The sequence below is a fragment of the Delphinus delphis genome, chromosome Y, assembly GCF_949987515.2.
Source record: "Delphinus delphis chromosome Y, mDelDel1.2, whole genome shotgun sequence".
In the NCBI taxonomy this organism is placed as follows: Eukaryota; Metazoa; Chordata; class Mammalia; order Artiodactyla; family Delphinidae; genus Delphinus; species Delphinus delphis.
The window spans coordinates 4001889-4020591 of record NC_082705.1 but is presented as its reverse complement, the minus strand read 5'-3'; the positions used below and the strand labels follow the sequence as shown (position 1 = coordinate 4020591).

The 18703-nt window shown below is 43.6% G+C and overlaps 1 protein-coding gene across 1 annotated transcript in view; it reads right to left on the bottom strand.

The window, feature by feature from the left end:
• The window catches only part of LOC132419252 (protein WWC3-like), a 33972-nt gene extending 16771 nt beyond the window's left edge, over window positions 1-17201 (bottom strand). The window contains 1 exon segment of the mRNA XM_069540393.1: window positions 17046-17201. Within this exon segment, the coding sequence (XP_069396494.1) occupies window positions 17046-17201 (156 nt within the window).
• Between the last annotated feature and the right edge of the window lie 1502 nt (window positions 17202-18703).

Here is an 18703-nt window from a genome sequence, read left to right as displayed (position 1 = left end):
TTATCTCTAGGTATATACCCAAAAGAAATGAAAGCAGGGACTGAAACAGATATTTGTATAACAATTTTCTAGCAACATTATTCATCATAGCCAAAAGATGGATGCAACTCAAGTGTACATCGACAGATGAATGTATAAACAAAATGTGTCACATATGTACAGAGGAATATTGTTCAGCCTTAAAATGAAAGGAAATTCTGATGCAACCAACATGGATGAACGCTGAAGACATATGCTAAGTGAAATAATTCAGACACAAAATGATAAATATTGTATGACCGCATTTATAGCAGGTAGCCAAACTAGGCAATCTCATAGAAACAGAAAGTGGAACAGTGTTTACTAAGACCTGGTTTGGGAAGAACTGGGAGTTACTATTCAATGGGTACAGAGTTTCAGTTTGAGATGACGGAAAAGTTCTGGAAATGTAATGGCAATGGCTGTACAACATTATGAACGTACTTAATGCCACTAAATTATACACCTGAAAGGGTTAAATAGGTAAATTTTATGTTATATATTTGCCACAATAAAAAACTTAATAAAGCTTTAAAAGCTCAAAAGAATCAGTATTATACTTTACTGATTTATTTGGTCTGTTGCATGCATGCTCTTGAAAGCAGGGCTGTTTCTTTTCTGTGCTGTTGCATGTGCAATCGGTGGTACATAACAGGTGTTCAATAAATACCTGAGGAAAGAATAGATATGGAGAGTAGGTACTGGTATCTACAAAAATTAAAGAAAACTATATATTGTCCCTGCTATCAATAAATGTATCATCCATTGAGCAGATCAGTTACACGCATTAAATACCTGAAGAATTCCAAAGAAACATGAAAACAATATGCAACAGTGTAGTATTGACTGTAATATGTAAATACTCACGGAATTCAGGATGAATTACTACGGGAAAATCATCAAGAAGAAAATCTGAGTAACGTGCGACATAAAAGGAAAAAGAACGCAGTCTGAAATGGCATAGAGTGGGCACAAAGCAAATGTAAAAATTCAGGAGAAAACTTTAAAGTGGCACCAAAAAGACTAGGGGGTTGGGGGAAGCCATAAAAAGCCTATTAGATCTATTTAGCTAATAGCAGGTCTGCAAGTTAGGATAAAGTACCTAGGTTTGCACTGATGAGTCAGAAAAAAGATACAGCATCCTAAGCAAAGTGATGACCTAAGGGAAAGATGTTTAAGGGAATCAATCTGAGGCTGAAATGAAAAATAAACTAATGTGGGTGGAAAATAAAGGCAATTTATGCAAAAAGTTCCCATAATGATCCGTTAAAGATATACCGAAGCCTATGGATCCTCTCCCCAAGAAAAAAATCCATATACGTTGTGTGGCATATGATTATCAGGTTGAGGACCTCAGACCTAGGCTAAAGAACTGGCTGTGAAAAGAGAATGGCATGATTAAATCTAGGAGTTTACAATAAAGTAATGTAAAAAAAACTTAAAATCAGACACTTGTACTATGGATCCATTCACATAAATCAAATAGGACTAAAATTGACCGATATTTTGATTTTTAGATCTATAAACTGTTTGCTCTCTAGGGACATGGTTTCCTAGGACTGCTTCAGGATTTTTAGCGAAGACTGAAACTCACAACTTCATGTTTTCTTTTAAAAGCATAAAACTAGCATCAAAATAAATGACAGTGTTGGATTATGACACAGAGGACAGGAAAACAAAGCTGTGATTCCAAACTTATAACAAAAAATTTACTTTTAAAAATTAAGGGGGACGATCTCCCCCCAAGACACTTATTAACTACAAGGGAAAAATATTAATTTTATTGTGGAGAAACGTTGACAGACGTCATTTTAACAACATAAATAAAGCTGACTTCTTTAGCAGTATCGCAAATTCACAACATGTGTCTCCTGATAGTACACATATGACTCGACGTCACTTCTAGATGTTTCTGCCAAAAACACAAACCGGAATCTAATGAGGAAAAATCAGACAAAGCCACATGGAGGGACATCCCACAAAATAATGGGCCTGAATTTGTCAAACATGTTAAGGTCATAAAAGACAAAAATGTTCCAGAATAATGAAGATAAAGGGACTTGAGAGGTAAAAGCAAAGCATAAACCTTTATTGGAACCTCGACAAAATTTTTTTTCTTTTTCTTTAAACCACATTTGTGTTTCAATTGGTTAAATTTAAATATGTCTATAGATTTGAAAATAGTACTAATTAGTTAATTTTCTGATTTTGATTACTATGGTAATGAGGCAGAATCATTGTTTTTAGGAAAATACACTGAAGAATTTGACTGGAAAAGGGTATGATATCTATAAGGTATTCTCAAATCAGAAAAGAAATTATATCATGTTAAGTAAATGGAACACTTGATTGTTAACTGGATCCCAAATAAACAACAAAAGAAACAAACCAAAATGCAACTAAATAATAAACAAAAAGGACTTCACAGGAAATACCTAACTTTTTAAAAATACTTATGAAGCTGTGGACTAAGGATGCCACCTGCCATATCAGTGAACAACAGCCATCAGCCACTACAGCTGCCCCCAGTGCTGAGCCCTGAGGGAACTCAAGATAAAAACAGGAAGCCCACCATCAAGCCCTCAGCCACTACAGCCGCCCCGATGGTGCACCCAGAGGGGACTCAGGGTGGGAAAGAACACGATTGTGACCCTAGATAGCTAAGGTGCATATCAAAGGAATGCTTTCAGTGAGCCCAGACTCTTGTATCTTCCCCTATGTAGAAAAGTGCTGCATTCATTCACTTGAGATGTCCGGTTTTCTATAATTAACTTGCAGCAGTGGTGGAGGCAAGTCCTTGTACTGTGCAACCATCCCTATGCGGAAACCCACTCATTTTAACGAAAGCTTGCTCTGCTGGGAGCACGGATAAGTTCTGAGCATTGTGGTGGTTTTACACTACCAGAGGGAAAACCCAAGACACGTAAAAGGAGCTAAAACGACTTTAGGGCAAAATCCCGGAGGAGTTAGACTCACAAGCAGCACACTGGCCCACCCCACAATTTCACTAGAAAATTTTATCCCCAACAAATTCAACTTTAAAATGGGAAACAGATACTCTCAAACAGAGAAACATGGAGTGTCAGAAAGCCAGCCTCCTCGCTAACACTCTAGCCCGATTCACGTGCAATACGTATGGAGCTCACGCTTGCAAGGACCAACCGAATTAGGGCAATTACACTAAGAGATCTCAACCTTAAATGGCCCAATTGGGTCTGTTTTGACATTTGAAAACCGGGGGATTTTTTTTTGCATATGCAGCTAGAAAAAGATCAAACAGAAATGGAATGCTTATTTCAATTGGTATTTAGAAGCGTCTAAAAGGGGAAATGATAAAGTAACTTCTTCGCAAACAATCAACAAAAGGTTGCTCAAAATGCTACTAGAATTTTTAAAAGCCACTAGCGTTAACCTTGTCTCTCACTCCATTCCTTCTTTATACCCTCCTTTATCCGAACTGCCTAACCCAGACGCGCTCTCTCTCTCTTCCACCAACCCATTCTCCTGCTGCTTCCCCTACCCCAGGAAAGGAAGACATAAAATCAGAAGTACTCATAGCTCCCTTGAAGGAGAAACCTATTACAGGAAGAGGTGAACTGTACTCTGTGCTTACGTACACATCCTGGACCCGAGCAGAACTTAGTTTAGCTAAGGACTTTCTCGAATGTAGTCAAGATCCATTGGGATTTGCTAAGGATTTTGAGCTAATCGTCCAAAACTATGAGCTCAGGTTTTCCGATTTGTATCAAGTAATACAGCTATTAGTTTCTAAAAGTCAAACAAAGGAATAAGTAGAGAAAGCAGGATGGAGAGACCCCTTAACAAATTTTGATTTATACAGCCCACAGGCTCAAGGTGAATGCAAGGAGTTAGCTCACAAATTACTCAGAATTATCACAGAGCTTTTTCCAAAAACTGCCGACTGGTCAAAGATTCAGCAACGTAAACAAACACGAGATGAATCAATCCTGGATCACTATGAGAGGTTCAAGGAAACTTTTAAACAATATTACGGCATGACACCCGAATCATTCTTTAACCACCAAGATGATTCTTTGCTTAACTCCATCTTTTTAGAAGGTCTGGATGAGGAATCGGCTGCTCTAAACGACACGATTTAGGCATGTTAATCATTTAGACATGATTTGTCTGTATCACATACAAATGCCCTTGTCATGCTGGCTGACCAACTTTTCAAAAGTACTAAAAAGAAAAAGATGCCTCTATAAAAATTATGAACATTCAGTTGCAACAATTAAATAATCAATGTCAGTCTAAAGTTAACCCAACCCTATTCAATCCGCGACTGGTAAATTCTGAAATTTGCTTTTACTGAAAAACACCGGGTCATTACTGGGGAAACTGCAAGACAAGAAAAGAGAGACCTAGAAGAGAAACCAGATACAGACTGTAATTTCAAGTTAAACAAGAGTAAGGCTGATCTGAGGGAACTTTCTCCTCTCTAAAACCCTGGAAGAAATACAAATGATTATATGAGAAGAAAACAATTAAAGCAGTAATAGATACAGGAGCTACCTTTTACATTTTGAACCCTATCAAAATTAAAGGCTCTCTCTCTCTAACACCTCAGTACAGATGGTAGGGGTTTCTAATGCAAATATTAAGAGGCTTAAATCATTACCTTTAGAATTATAACTAGGAGAACTTAAACAAAGGAGCTCCTTTTTCCTAGTAGAATATACCCCTATTAACCTGAAAGGTATAGATTTATTAGAAACTTATGATGCTCATATTTCTTTTACTGTTAAGGAAGAAATGGTTTTAGCCCTAAAAGATTACTCAGAGTTCTTCATCAAATAATGTTTGTGACTGAGAGTGATGCTGAACAAGAAACTGCCAGGCTTAGTACCTGAAGAATTGGGGTCAATTGATCCTACTGACATAGGGAAAATACATTCTGCAGCAGCCATTAAAATTACCACAGACCAAAATAAACCCCTGTCCAATATCAGTCAATACCTATCGAGGCGGGAAGCCACAGAAGAAACAGAACTTTTGATATCAGCTTACATTAAGAAAGGGCTTACTGTGCCTTACACTAGCCCTGGTGACACTGCCATTCTGCCAGTTAAAAATCGAATGGCAAGAAAATTGAAATTGTCTCAAGCATCTTTTCCGACCACAAAGCTATGAGGCTAGATATCAATTACAGGAAAAGATCTTTTAAAAATACAAACACATGGAGGCTAAACAATACACTACTTAATAACGAAGTCATCACTGAAGAAATCAATGAGGAAATAAAAAATACCGAGAAACAAATGACAATGGAGACACGATGACACAAAACCTATGGGATGCAGCAAGGGCAGTTCTAGGAAGGAAGTTTGTAGCAATACAATCCTACCTTAAGAAACAGGAAACGTCTCGAATAACAACCTAACCATGCACCTAAAGCAATTAGAGAAAGAAGAACAAAAAAAACCCCAAAGTTAGCAGAAGCAAAGAAATAATAAAGATCTGATCAGAAACAAGTTAAAAAGAAATGAAGGAAATGATAGCAAAGATCAATAAAACTAAAAGCTGGTTCTTTGAGAAGATAAACAAAATAGATAAACCATTAGCCAGGCTCATCAAGAAAAAAAGGGAGAAGACTCAAATCAATAGAATTAGAAATGAAAAAGGGGAAGTAACAACTGACACTGCAGAAATACAAAAGATCATGAGAGATTACTACAAGCAACTCCATGCCAATAAAATGGACAACTGGAAGAAGTGGACACATTCTTAGAAATTCACAACCTGCCAAGACTGAATCAGGAAGAAATAGAAAATATGAAGAGGCCAATCACAAGCACTGAAATTGAAACTGTGATTAAAAATCTTCCAACAAACAAAAGCCCAGGACCAGATGGCTTCACAGGCGAATTTTTTCAAACATTTAGAGAAGAGCTAACACCTATCCTTCTCAAACTCTTCCAAAATACAGCAGAGGGAGGAACACTCCCAATCTCATTCTATGAGGCCACCATCACCCTGATACCAAAAGCAGACAAAGATGCCACAAAGAAAGAAAACTACAGGCCAATATCACTGATGAACATAGATGCAAAAATCCTCAACAAAACACTAGCAAACAGAATGCAACAGCACATTAAAAGGATCATACACCATGATCAAGTGGGATTTATTCCAGGAATGCAAGGATTCTTCAATATACGCAAATCAATCAACGTGATACACCATATTAACAAACTGAAGGAGAAAAACCATATGGTCATCTCAATAGATGCAGAGAAAACTTTCGACAAAATTCAACACCCATTTATGATAAAAACCCTGCAGAAAGTAGGCATAGAGGAAACTTTCCTCAACATAATAAAGGCCATATATGACAAACCCACAGCCAATGTCGTCCTTAACGGCGAAAAACCCAAAGCATTTCCACTAACATCAGGAACAAGACAAGGTTGCCCACTCTCACCACTTTTATCCAACATACTTTTGGAAGTTTTAGCCACAGCAATCAGAGAAGAAAAGGAAATGAAAGGAATCCAAATTAGAAAAGAAGTAAAGCTGTCACTGTTTGCAGATGACATGATACTATACACAAAGAATCCTCAAGATGCTACCAGAAATCTACTAGAGCTAACCAATGAATTTGGTAAAGTAGCAGAATACAAAATTTAATGCATAGAAATATCTGGCATTCCTATACACTAATGATGAAAAATCTTAAGGTGAAATCAAGAAAACATTCCACTTATCACTGCAACAAAAAGAATAAAATACCTAGGAATAAACCTACCTACAGAGACAAAAGACCTGTATGCAGAAAATTATAAGACACTGATGAAAGAAATTAAAGATGATACAAATAGATGGAGAGATATACCATGTCCTTGGATTGGAAGAATCAACATTGTGAAAATGACTCTACTACCCAAAGCAATCTACAGATTCAATGCAATCCCTATCAAACTACCACTGGCATTTTTCACAGAACTAGAACTAAACATTTCACAATTTGTATGGAAACACCAAAGACCACGAATAGCCAAAGCAATCTTGAGAAAGAAAAACGGAGCTGGAGGAATCAGGCTCCCTGATTTCAAACTATACAACAAAGCTACAGTAATCAAAACAGTATGGTCCTAGCAAAAAACAGAAAGATAGATCAATGGAACAGGATAGAAAGCCCAGAGATAAACCCACGCACATATGGACACCTTATCTTTGATAAAGGAGGCAGGAATGTACAGTGGAGAAAGGACAGCCTCTTCAATAAGTGGTGCTGGGAAAACTGCACAGGTACATGTAAAAGTATGAGATTAGATCACTCCCTAACACCATATACAAAAATAAGCTCAAAATGGATTAAAGACCTAAATGTAAGGCCAGAAACTATCAACATCATAGAGGAAAACGTAGGCAGAACACTCTATGACATAAATCACAACAAGATCCTTTTTGACCCACCTCCTAGAGAAATGGAAATAAAAACATAAGCAAATGGGACTTAAGGAAACTTCAAAGCTTTTTCACAGCAAAGGAAACCATAAACAAGACCAAAAGACAACCCTCAGAATGGGAGAAAATATTTGCAAATGAAGCAACTGACAAAGGATTAATCTCCAAAATTTATAAGCAGCTCATGCTGCTCAATAACAAAACCACAAACAACCCAATCCAAAAATGGGCAGAAAACCGAAATAGACATTTCTCCAAAGAAGATATACAGACTGCCAACAAACACATGAAAGAATGCTCAACATCATTAATCATTAGAGAAATGCAAATCTAAACTACGATGAGATATCATCTCACACCAGTCAGAATGGCCATCATGAAAAAATCTAGAAACAAGAAATGCTGGAGAGGGTGCGGAGAAAAGGGAACACTCTTGCACTGATGGTTGGAATGTGAATTGGTACAGCCACTATGGAGAACACTATGGAGGTTCCTTAAAAAACTACAAATAGAACTACCATATGACCCAGCCATCCCACTACTGGGCATATACCCTGAGAAAACCATAATTCAAAAAGAGTCATGTACCAAAATGTTCATTGCAGCAATAGCCCACAGATGGAAACACCCTAAGTGTCCATCATCAGATGAACAGATAAAGAAGATGTGGCACATATATACAATGGAATATTACTCAGCCATAAAAAGTAACGAAATTGAGCTATTTGTAATGAGGTGGATGGACCTAGAGTCTGTCATAGAAAGTGAAGTAAGTCAGGAAGAGAAAGACAAATACCGTATGCTAACACATATATATGGAATTTAAGAAAAAAAGATGTCATGAAGAACCTAGGGGTAAGACAGGAATAAAGACACAGATCTACTATAGAATGGACTTGAGGATATGGGGAGGGGGAAGGGGAAGCTGTGACAAAGCAAGAGAGGCATGGACATGTATACACTACCAAATGTAAGGTAGATAGCTAGTGGGAAGCAGCCGCATAGTACAGGGAGATCAGCTCGGTGCTTTGTGACCGACTGGAGGGGTGGGATAGGAAGGGTGGCAGGGAGGGAGATGCAACAGGGAAGAGATATGGGAACATATGTATATGTATAACTGATTCACTTTGTTATAGAGCAGAAACTAACACACCATTGTAAAGCAATTATACTCTAATAAAGATGTAAAAAAAAAAAAGAGTCATGTACCAATATGTTCATTGCAGCTCTATTTACAATAGCCAGGAGATGGAAACAACCTAAGTGTCCATCATCGGATGAATGGATAAAGAATATGTGGCACATATATACAATGGAATATTACTCAGCCATAAAAAGAAACGAAATTGAGCTATTTGTAATGAGGTGGATGGACCTAGAGTCTGTCATACAGAGTGAAGTCAGTCAGAAAGAGAAAGACAAATACCGTATACTAACACATATATACGGAATTTAAGGAAAAAAATGTCATGAAGAACCTAGGGGTAAGACAGGAATAAACACACAGACCTATCTTGACACTTTAAACCTATGAATGGTCAGTTTTCTCTGACATCGTGGAATTAAAGACATAGCTATTTCCTAGATTCTGCAAGCACACCTGGACAGGGAGAGCGCTTCAGGACGGCTTCCAAAACGCAGTGCAGCCCCACCAGGGAACAGTATTTGGCAACGAAAGGGAATGGAGCCCTGATCCACTCTGCGACTCGGACAAATCTCGAAAACATGATGCTGAGTGAGATAAGCCAGACGCAGAAGGCCACAGACTGCACGACTCCAAGTACATAAAATGTCTAGAACAGACAAATCTATAGAGACAGAGAACAGATTCGTGGTTGCCAGGAGCTGAGGGAGATGGGAGTTATTGCTAAAGGGCACAGGGTTTCTTTTTGAGGCAATGAAAATGTTCTGGAATTAGATAGTGGTGATGGGTGCACAACCTTGTGAGTGCACGAAAAACCACTAAGCAGGGCACTTTAAAATGGCACATTTTATGGTATGTGAAGCATATCTCAATTTTTAAAAACCGCGGTAATTTTCAGGACAAACCCAGTTGACCCGTACACTAGAGGGCTGCCCCACACTGCAGACAGGCACCTTTGCACAGGACGGAGCTCACCTCCTGCAGTGGTTCTCTGGTGTCCTGCCCGAGCTCCAGGTGGCCTGGAAATGTCACACTCACCGGGGCAGTGCCCGATCTCCTGACAGCACTGAGGCTGGCACACAGGAGCCACTCAGGAGCCCTCTGCCTGGCTCGATGTCCCACGCACTGAACTGTGGGGCTTGTCCCCCAGGGGTTGGCCCAGCCAGCTCCCTTCTTCTTTCCCTCTCCCTCCCTGAACCCCTTGAGCTTTAACGAAATAAAAAGAGGGCCCTCCAGATGGAAAATGTTGAGGATTCCACAGTTCCACAAGCAACCTTTCAGGATGCCCTTGCCCTGTCTTTCTACTGCTTCTGAGCAAAGGCAGAGGCCATCCTCTCACCAGCGGCTCCTCTGTCCACAGAGGATTGGGGATGTCTCTTGGGGGCATCCCAGGCAACCTGATCCCTGTCTCTCTCTCTCTCTCTCTCTCTCTGACACAGACACACACACAGACACACACACGCAGAAGGCCAGGCCAGCTCTCTCTGGGTTACTGCAGAACACTGAAGTATTAACATTCATTTTCTTTCTTCGGCTGTGTTGGGTCTTCGTTGCTGTGCGTGGGCTTTCTCTAGTTCCGGCAAGCGGGGGTTACTCTTTGCTGTGGTGCACGGGCTTCTCATTGTGGTGGCTTGTCTTGTTGCGGAGTATGGGCTCTAGGCATGCGGGCTTCAGTAATTGCACCACTGGGAGTAGTTGCGGCTCGCAGGCCCTAGAGTACAGGCTCAGTAATTGTGGTGCACAGGCTTAGCTTCTCCGCAGCATGTGGGATCTTCCCGGATCAGAGCTCGAACCCGTGTCCCTGCATTGCCAGGCGGATTCTTAACCACTGCACCACCAAGGAAGTCCCAAGGTTCATTTTCTTCTGTTCCACTGCATATACACTTGTATAAACTTGACATTCAGTATCTACCCATTGATTGAGAATATTCTACAAATTGAAGAATACATTCATACTACTTTTCCAAAGTTTCATGTACTCGTATCACCATTTGCATGGTTAGTAAATTCAGGGGTTTTCACATAAATACGTTTAACGTCCGTTCTTCATGGAAAAAACAGACAGCAGGTCTCTGTGGTCTTACCCCCTGTTATGGAACATCTTAGTAACCACCAATCTGCTCGAAACAAATTCAGCTCCTAAATGTGAATCATTGCAACCAGGTAGATAGAAGGAGCTCAGCGAGTCTCCATCAGACCATCTGGCCCCCAGAGGACACTTGGCAATGTCGGAAGACACTTTTGGTTGTCATGACTTGGAGGGGTGTGCTACTGGCAGGCACTAGGTAGAGACCAGGGACACTGCGAAATATGCTACACTACACAGGACAGCGTGGCAACAAAGAATTACCCACCCCCAAATATTAATAGTACCAGGGCAGAGAAACCCTGCTCTAAAGTAACACCTGCCCAGTTTGGATACCTCTTAGGACACTGCCTGTCAGCAATACAGTAAGTTGAATGACTCCACATGTTTCTCTATGTAACCAACTCACTGAACATACACCATCAACAACAACGGTGGCAAAAACAGTGAAGGCTTATGAGTGGGGTTAACAGGAGGCCTCAGCTTGGCCCCTGGTGAGTCCCAGCTACTCCTAAGGTGTCGGAAAGATTCCTTTGACACCCTCCCCCCACCCCGCTCCTGATTTCACCTGCCTTAATTCAAGCATCAGCTAAGTCCTGTGCACTACTTGTCTCCTTCACAGTTTCTCTGATATAACCCCTGACTTTTCTAGTCCTACTGCCCCAGGTATCTCTAACTTAGGCCCATCAGTACCTGTTGAAACCTCCGACAATTTCCAAGTGGCCTCTTCTCTCAGAATTCCACCCTGTCCATCACTCATATTTGGCTAGCTCAACAAATAAGACGTGGTGCCTAACGTGAGTGAAACTCTAAGCTCAGTCTACAAGGTGCAGGCCTCCCAGGAGTGCGTAAGGAGGCAACAAGAGAACGGATATAAAACGCCCGGCGCAGTCCCCCTGAGCGCCCGACAAATACCAGCTAGCGTGGCTGTTATCAACGGACACCAAGCTGACCACATGCTTCCACTGTCTCTGGGAAAACAACACATGGGGCGAATCGCTTTCCTACTGCTGCTGTAACAAACTGCCACAAACCAGGTGGCCTAAAACAACACACATTTATTACTCACAGTTCCGGAGGTCAGAAGTCAAAAATCAGTTTCATTCTGCCAAAATCAAGGTGTCAGCAGGGCCGTGTTCCATCTGCAAGCTCTGGAAAAATACACCTCCTTGGCTCTCGCAGCTTCCAGAAACTGCCTGCATTCCTCAGCTCGTGGCCACGTGACTCCAACATCTGACTCTGCTGGCACATCTTCTTCTCTGACTCTGACCCTCCTGCTGCCCTCTTGTAAGGATTCTTCTGATGACACTGAGCCCACCCAGATAATCCAGGATGATCACCTCATTTCAAGACTCTTAACTTAATCCCACCTACAAATGCCATTTGTGTTGGAAGGTAACTTACTAACAGGTTTAGGAGACTAGGACATGGCCATCTTTGGAGGGCCATTATTCTATCGGGGCGGCGGGGGGGAGGTGTCTGTTAAATATCAAACAACAGTGAATATAAGATAAAAGTAACCAGTGGGTATAACACAGTACAAGGGGCACACAGTTACCTAGCCAAGGGAAGGAAGGTCAGGTTAGGTAGTGGATTTGGGCTCAACTCCGGAGTCAGACAGACGCCTCCTCGTTGGCTCTGGGAAGCGAGGTTACTAAGTCAACTCCCTTGGCCTCAGCTCCACCACCCGTCCACCTACAACTCATGCAGCCCCCGTGGGCTTTCAGGGAGAGCATCCACCAAGTGCCTAGAGTGCCTGGCACACGATAAGCACTCCACGTGGTCCTAAGGCCCAAGGGATCCCAGAGGGGAGAACAGGAGGCAGGAACAGCACGGTGAGGCCTCAGGGAAGAGGACACGGGCACGTGTGAGCGCCATGGAGGCAGGGACCTGTCTGCTGGCGGTCACCACTGGAGTCCTGAACCCGGAAGCGTGCCTGAGATGGAGAGGCTGTGCAACAGTTACTGAACGAATGAATGGGTGATCGAATGAACAAACGAACAGAGGCGGTATGCTTAAACTGAGTAGGGACTGGGCAGTGGGGTGGCGTATGGGACAGAGCACTGCATCAGGGTCAGAAGACTCAGCTCAGGTCCCTGTCCTTCCCACAGCCGGTGGGGCGCACGCCTTGGCTACAGCCCTCAGATACAAGATGAGGGGTTTGAAGGAAGCGGCCCTAGCTCTTCCAAGAACAAAGCTGGAGGATTCAAGCCACGCGTGGTCTTGCCCGAGCCTGACCTGCCGTACACGAAGACTCGGGGTCAGTCAAACTGAACGGTTCGCTCTCTTATTCCAAACGCACCCAGCACTTCCTCTTCCGCAGCACTTCCCTCACATTCCCCCTTCTCAGCCCCAGCACTGAGAAAGCACGAGAAACACTCAACCTAGGAGATGATGGACAAGGATAAAGAACCCCCAGGCTCGAGTGAGCCCTCCTCCTTTCTCTGAAGCCATCACCACATGAAAATGGTGCCTGGCGACCATCACTGTCTCCATTTTATGTGTCTCCCAACTCCCAGACAAACTTGGTCTCCATCCACCATCCCAGCACACAGGAGGCCAAGTATCTATATAACTGTCACTTCATTTTACTGGATTTGAATGGGAATAACTGAACTCAGGAAAACTTAGCTCTGCTTTTATGCCATCAGATTAATTTTACTGAATTTACTGGAAAGGCAGCCAATTAGCAAAAGGACCCAGGCTAGAAGCAGCTCACCGGGCTCACCCGGTGACCTTTAACATGTCACTTGACCCAACGGTTTATGCACTAGAACCTACCAGAGGTGAAACACAGTTTCCACTTCCAAAATCAGAGCAAAAGGGAAGAAAAGGAAACTTAGAGATTTCCAAGCATCCGGGAGCTATTTTTGGAAATGAATGACTTTCCATTCACTCCTCTTAAAAAAAAAAAAAAAAGAGAGAGAAATGAAAGATATTAGATGCAGAACAAACCAAGAAGTGGTTGTTGATCATCTAAATGGAAGAAGATTCTTACAGAAGCCCACTCCTTATAGCCTGAAAAACAAGACACTCCCACATGTATACAGAGACTACCTATAATCTTAAAGAATGAAAAATGGAAAAATCATTATTTGCTTATCAGAAAGTTTATATAATCCCAAAATAGACTGCGGGGTAAATATAGTAAGCCTCCTATTAATTAACACCGAATAAAGGTTCCAAGAAGGTAGCAATGATGCCATCTGGCCCTGTTATGTGAGGCTCCAACCTGGCAAATTCCGGAACCGTGGATTGTTTTCTCCTTAAAGCAACAGCCTGTTCAAAAGACTTTTAATATATCACAGAATTTCTCTATGTGGCACAGGTCAAACCCCATCTCATGAACAAATGGATCCCTAAAAGCTTTTGTCATGATATAATCTGGGCCTTCCACCATCATCCTGATCATTTAATACTCTGCTTTGATCTCAAATGTGACACGGTCCACCACTCAGACTGCTCGAGGTTGGCATTTCCAGTAACGTACAACCCCAACTGAGCTATCGGAAACAGAACACTAAGTTTCAACAGGTCAGTCCATCTATAGGTTAATGTCAATACAACCCTGCAAGAAGCAGACATATACATGTCAAAGGCACTGAATTTTTCCAAAAGAGGCAAAAAAGTTCTTCCCATATTATCCACCTAAATGGTAAATACCTTTTTATAAAGTGGCCATTGAACTCTGTGTTGATGTATGTGGAACACATACGTGTCACTAATGTAAACCACATACAACTCACCCACAGAAACTACCAGTCACAAAAATGGTGAATTAACCTTATTTTTAATCTTATTTATTTATTTATTTGGCCACGCCATGCAGCACGTGGGATTCTTAGTTCCCTGACCAGGGCTCAAACCTGGCCCCCTACATTGGGAGCGAGGAGTCTTAATCACTGGACCGCCAGGGAAGTCCCAACTTTATATTTATTAACGAAGTTTTTGGGTATGATTCCCAGAAAGCTAACCACGAAAATTATATGCACAGTACTGATCTGCAGACATAGTGAATTTAAACCTAAGTGGGTTCATACGCCAACTAAAGAAATTCTGTTTTGAAAATATTGAGATTTTTTTTTACACATCTGTAGCCACATCTGTAAAGATGTCTCCTCACGTTTGCAACCTCTTTGTTGTAGCTTGAAAAAGAAAGTACAGCTACAATAATTCACCAACACACCCTGAGCTGGTAAGACCCAATGTTGTTAAATACAACATTGAATGGAATTACTATAAAACCCTAGAAGAGTTTGTTTACAAACCTTGGCCCTCGGTGACCTTGCTTACGGCAGCATATTTTATGCTATTAGGTTTAATAAATTATACAGGAAATGATGTTTTCAGTTGGCAACAATTTTCGCCTAACCGACTACATTCATCTATTCCTCCATAATTTAATTTTCTTTAAAAACCTATTTCTTTGCCTCTCCTGATAGTTCTCCATTTGGAAGCTGCTTGGGGAAAGTCCTCATTTTTTTTTTTTTTTTCTTTCGCGGTACACAGGCCTCTCAATATTGTGGCCTCTCCCGTTGCAGAGCACAGGCTCAGCAGCCATGACTCACCGGCCCAGCCGCTCCACGGCATATGGGATCCTCCCGTACCTGGGCACGAACCCATGTCCCCTGCATCGGCAGGAGGACTCTCAACCACTGCGCCACCAGGGAAGCCCGAAAGTCCTCATTTTTTGAATACCGTTTTCCAGTCGTGTGAATCGAATGCAACTCAAAAAGGGTGTTAACTGTCAGATGCACGTGGAGAAAATGCTGTGCTCTGACACACGGTTTTTCCATATCATAAAAATCATAAAAATCAATTACAACTTTAAAGGATAACCGGTCACCTATAAAAATCGGCAGGGTTCTGTTGCGAAAGAAGAAGAATGACTATTACAGCATCTACACCCTTCCGTAGACTCCACTTAAATGTCTGTGGCTCGCTGAGCATTGCATACATATTTCGGGCAAGGTACTATGGGAGCTGAAGTGCAAGCTGTCCCCTGCTGAAATTTCACTCCCTATAAAAACAGTGTCTCATAAAAGTGTACACAGTTTTACTTTACAAAAAAATGTAAAATGTCCACTTTTGTTCACTCCACCGACAAGTTTAGCATTAGAAACAGGGCTTTTTAAAAACCTGTAACATAAGTGATGTATAAAATGTCATTCAATAACACAGATTTCTGGAAAGAGGAACATAGGAAATGTGTATGAAATACATGGAAAGGAAGATTCTGAAAGCTGTCTTCTGTGGGGTCTGCTCACCTATGGCCTGGGTTGTACCATTAAAATGGAAACTCTTACATTTATACTTTTCATCATGAATCCACACTCCAATGTAACCACAACTGCTTCATATTACCCTCATAAAATGAGTCTTTGCCTTTTCTAAGCAAAACAGTATTTTTTAATTGGTTCATTTTCCAGTTGTTTGGATTTTTAACAGACACACAGCATAAAAGGGCACCACATTCCAAGCAGTTCTACCAACTCCAGAACCATCCAAGGCTTGATCAGACAGCTGTGGCTCTAGCCTTTGGTTAAAATTATAATATGATCTCACCTGATTTTCAAAATAACTATGCATCTTTTTAAGCCAATAAACTGTGCTATAATCTCTCTAAGTTTCTGAGTCCAGAAGCTTGCCATGTTCAAAGAGAATGTTAGGGAACCATGATCCTTTTGCCTTTCTTTGTTTTTCCCTGTCTGAACCCAGGCAGCGCTGCCTTTCCAGTGCAGGGAAGAGGAAGCAGGAGCCTCTCACCACGCTGGGCCTTTTCAACTCTCAAAGTCACTGGGAAGCTTGCAGTATTTCCTTTCTGGCACTCAGGCCCAGTGTGGAAAGAAGTTGCTCCAGACAGGACAAGATATCAGATAATCACTGTAATCCCTTGGTTTCAACAGAATTCCAGCTCCACAAAAAAATGCCTCTCCCCAAAAGCAGCTGAACCACTGAAACCAACAGACAATCGAACAAAAAGTTAACGAAGAAGTCATTACATGAACTTAATTAATCGTAATCTGGTGGTGCTTTTAGAAGCATCCGTTTTTCACTCCGTAGGATTTATTTACGTGAATAATAAGACAATTTAATGCTCTACTCGGATCTTGCACAAAAAGGAAACCTAAAATTCAACTCTTGTGTTGCCGTTATTCCAAAAGCATATGGGTCTAATCATAGCCCATTCTGACCGCAGTACACAGGCTTTTTCAATCAGATTTTTAACTCAATTTTTAAGGCGCTAAAGAGTAACCGTCACAAGTTTGATGGTTACTCCAAAGAATCGGGAATCCCTGAAGTGTCCCATCTGGCACAGTCTTCCAATGGAAACTAGGTTCAGCCCGCCACACAAGGAGCCCACACCACGAGGCTGGGGCGCACGTTTGTGCTCCAAGATGACAGCTCATCTGGCCACCGCGAGGTCGGGGGCGCCTGTAGGGCCACAGCCTGGGGGCTGTGGGCCGCGGAGGCCCGACAGGGATGGGCGAGACCGCGGAGGAAAAAGGAAGAGAGGGCCATCCGTCAGCGCCTGGAGAGGAAATTCCAGATGCCCAGCTCCCAGGCTTTGATCAGCGGGTGACGTGAGGGAACCAAGTCAGAGTGTCCGCCCCGCGGTGGAGGCCGGGGATTCCGCACTCCTGGGGCTCGAGGCCGGGAGAGGGGGAGCCTCGACCCTCGACCAGGGGTCCGGGGATGGGGGCGCCCGGATCCTCGCCGGGCGCGGAGGACTCACGATCTTCGCCCACACCCGGAGGCCTCCCGGGTCCTCGATCCTCTCCCTGGGCCCAAGGTATGGGGCGCCCTAATCCTGGTCGGGGCCCGCGCCCCCCTTACCGGTCGCTGGGGTCGATCCACGACTTCTGGCGCGTGTAGTGGTCGATGTAGAAGACGCGGCCGTCGTAGTCGCGCGCTTCCCCCCTGCCGGCGGGCAGCGGCAGCTCGGCGCTCTCCCGGGCCCATGGGGGTGGCGGTGCGGAGGGCGCGGGGTCCGCGGCTGGGGGTGCGAGGTGCGGCGGCTCCCGGGGGAGCTGCGCGGGCTGAGGCGGCTCCCGCGGGGCCTCGCGCGGCTGTCGCCGCCGTCGCCGCCGCCGCCGCCGCCGGCCGCCGCCTAGCCACCGCATGACGGCGCGGGCCCCGCCGCCGCCCGGCCGCCCCACGCGCGCCGCCTCCTCCGCCAGCACTAAGGCCCGGCGTCCGGGGCGCGGGGACGGCCGCCGGGAGCCGCCCGCCGCGCTCGGTGCATCCTCCGCCCGGTGCCCGCGCACCGGCGCGCGCCTGCCGCCCGTCTGCCGCCCAGCCCTGCGCGCCGCCGCCCGCGCCGCCTGGGTCACTCGAGTCGCCACCGCTCAAGGAGTCACAGCCCCAGAGCTGCCGCAGCCGCTACAGGCGGCCCCTCAGTTCCCGCGGCGCGCCCGGCCGCATTCCTTCAGTGGGATGATTTTTTTTTAATTATCGTATTTACTGTCTAAATTGTTTGTAAAAGGTTTATATTACTTTTATAAGGGGGAAAGTTGTTTTAAAAAAGAATGTGAAGGCATGGAGACTGTAATTGGGACATATCCGAGGGAGGCCTTTCCTCCTCTTCTCCCACCACAACGCAGAAACTTCCTTGCTCCCCAAGAATCTAGCCCCACCCGAACATCATATGCCGGAAATTCCACCACGGGAGTCCTTTTAGTTACACGTGCACGGTTATTAAATGTCCAGGGAAAAGGGATGGAGCGTATCAAAAAAGCAAATACTTTGTGATCTTGCATGTTCCAGAGAATGCCCATGTGCTGAGTTGTCCCTACCCTGACATCTTCCCTTCTGATCGGCATGCTTTACTACCAAGGAGGCTGCCACTGCCTTGTCCCTCCCTCCCGGCCCACGCTGCAGTCACCTTACCACCCAACATGGCTGGGCTGAAGCTGCAATCCCGCCCTCCCTGCCAGGCATCGTGTCCTTTCAGAATTTCGCAAATCTGGGCGCTATCACTAAAAATTATCCTGAATGGGGCTGGAGTGCATTGAGTGACGCCA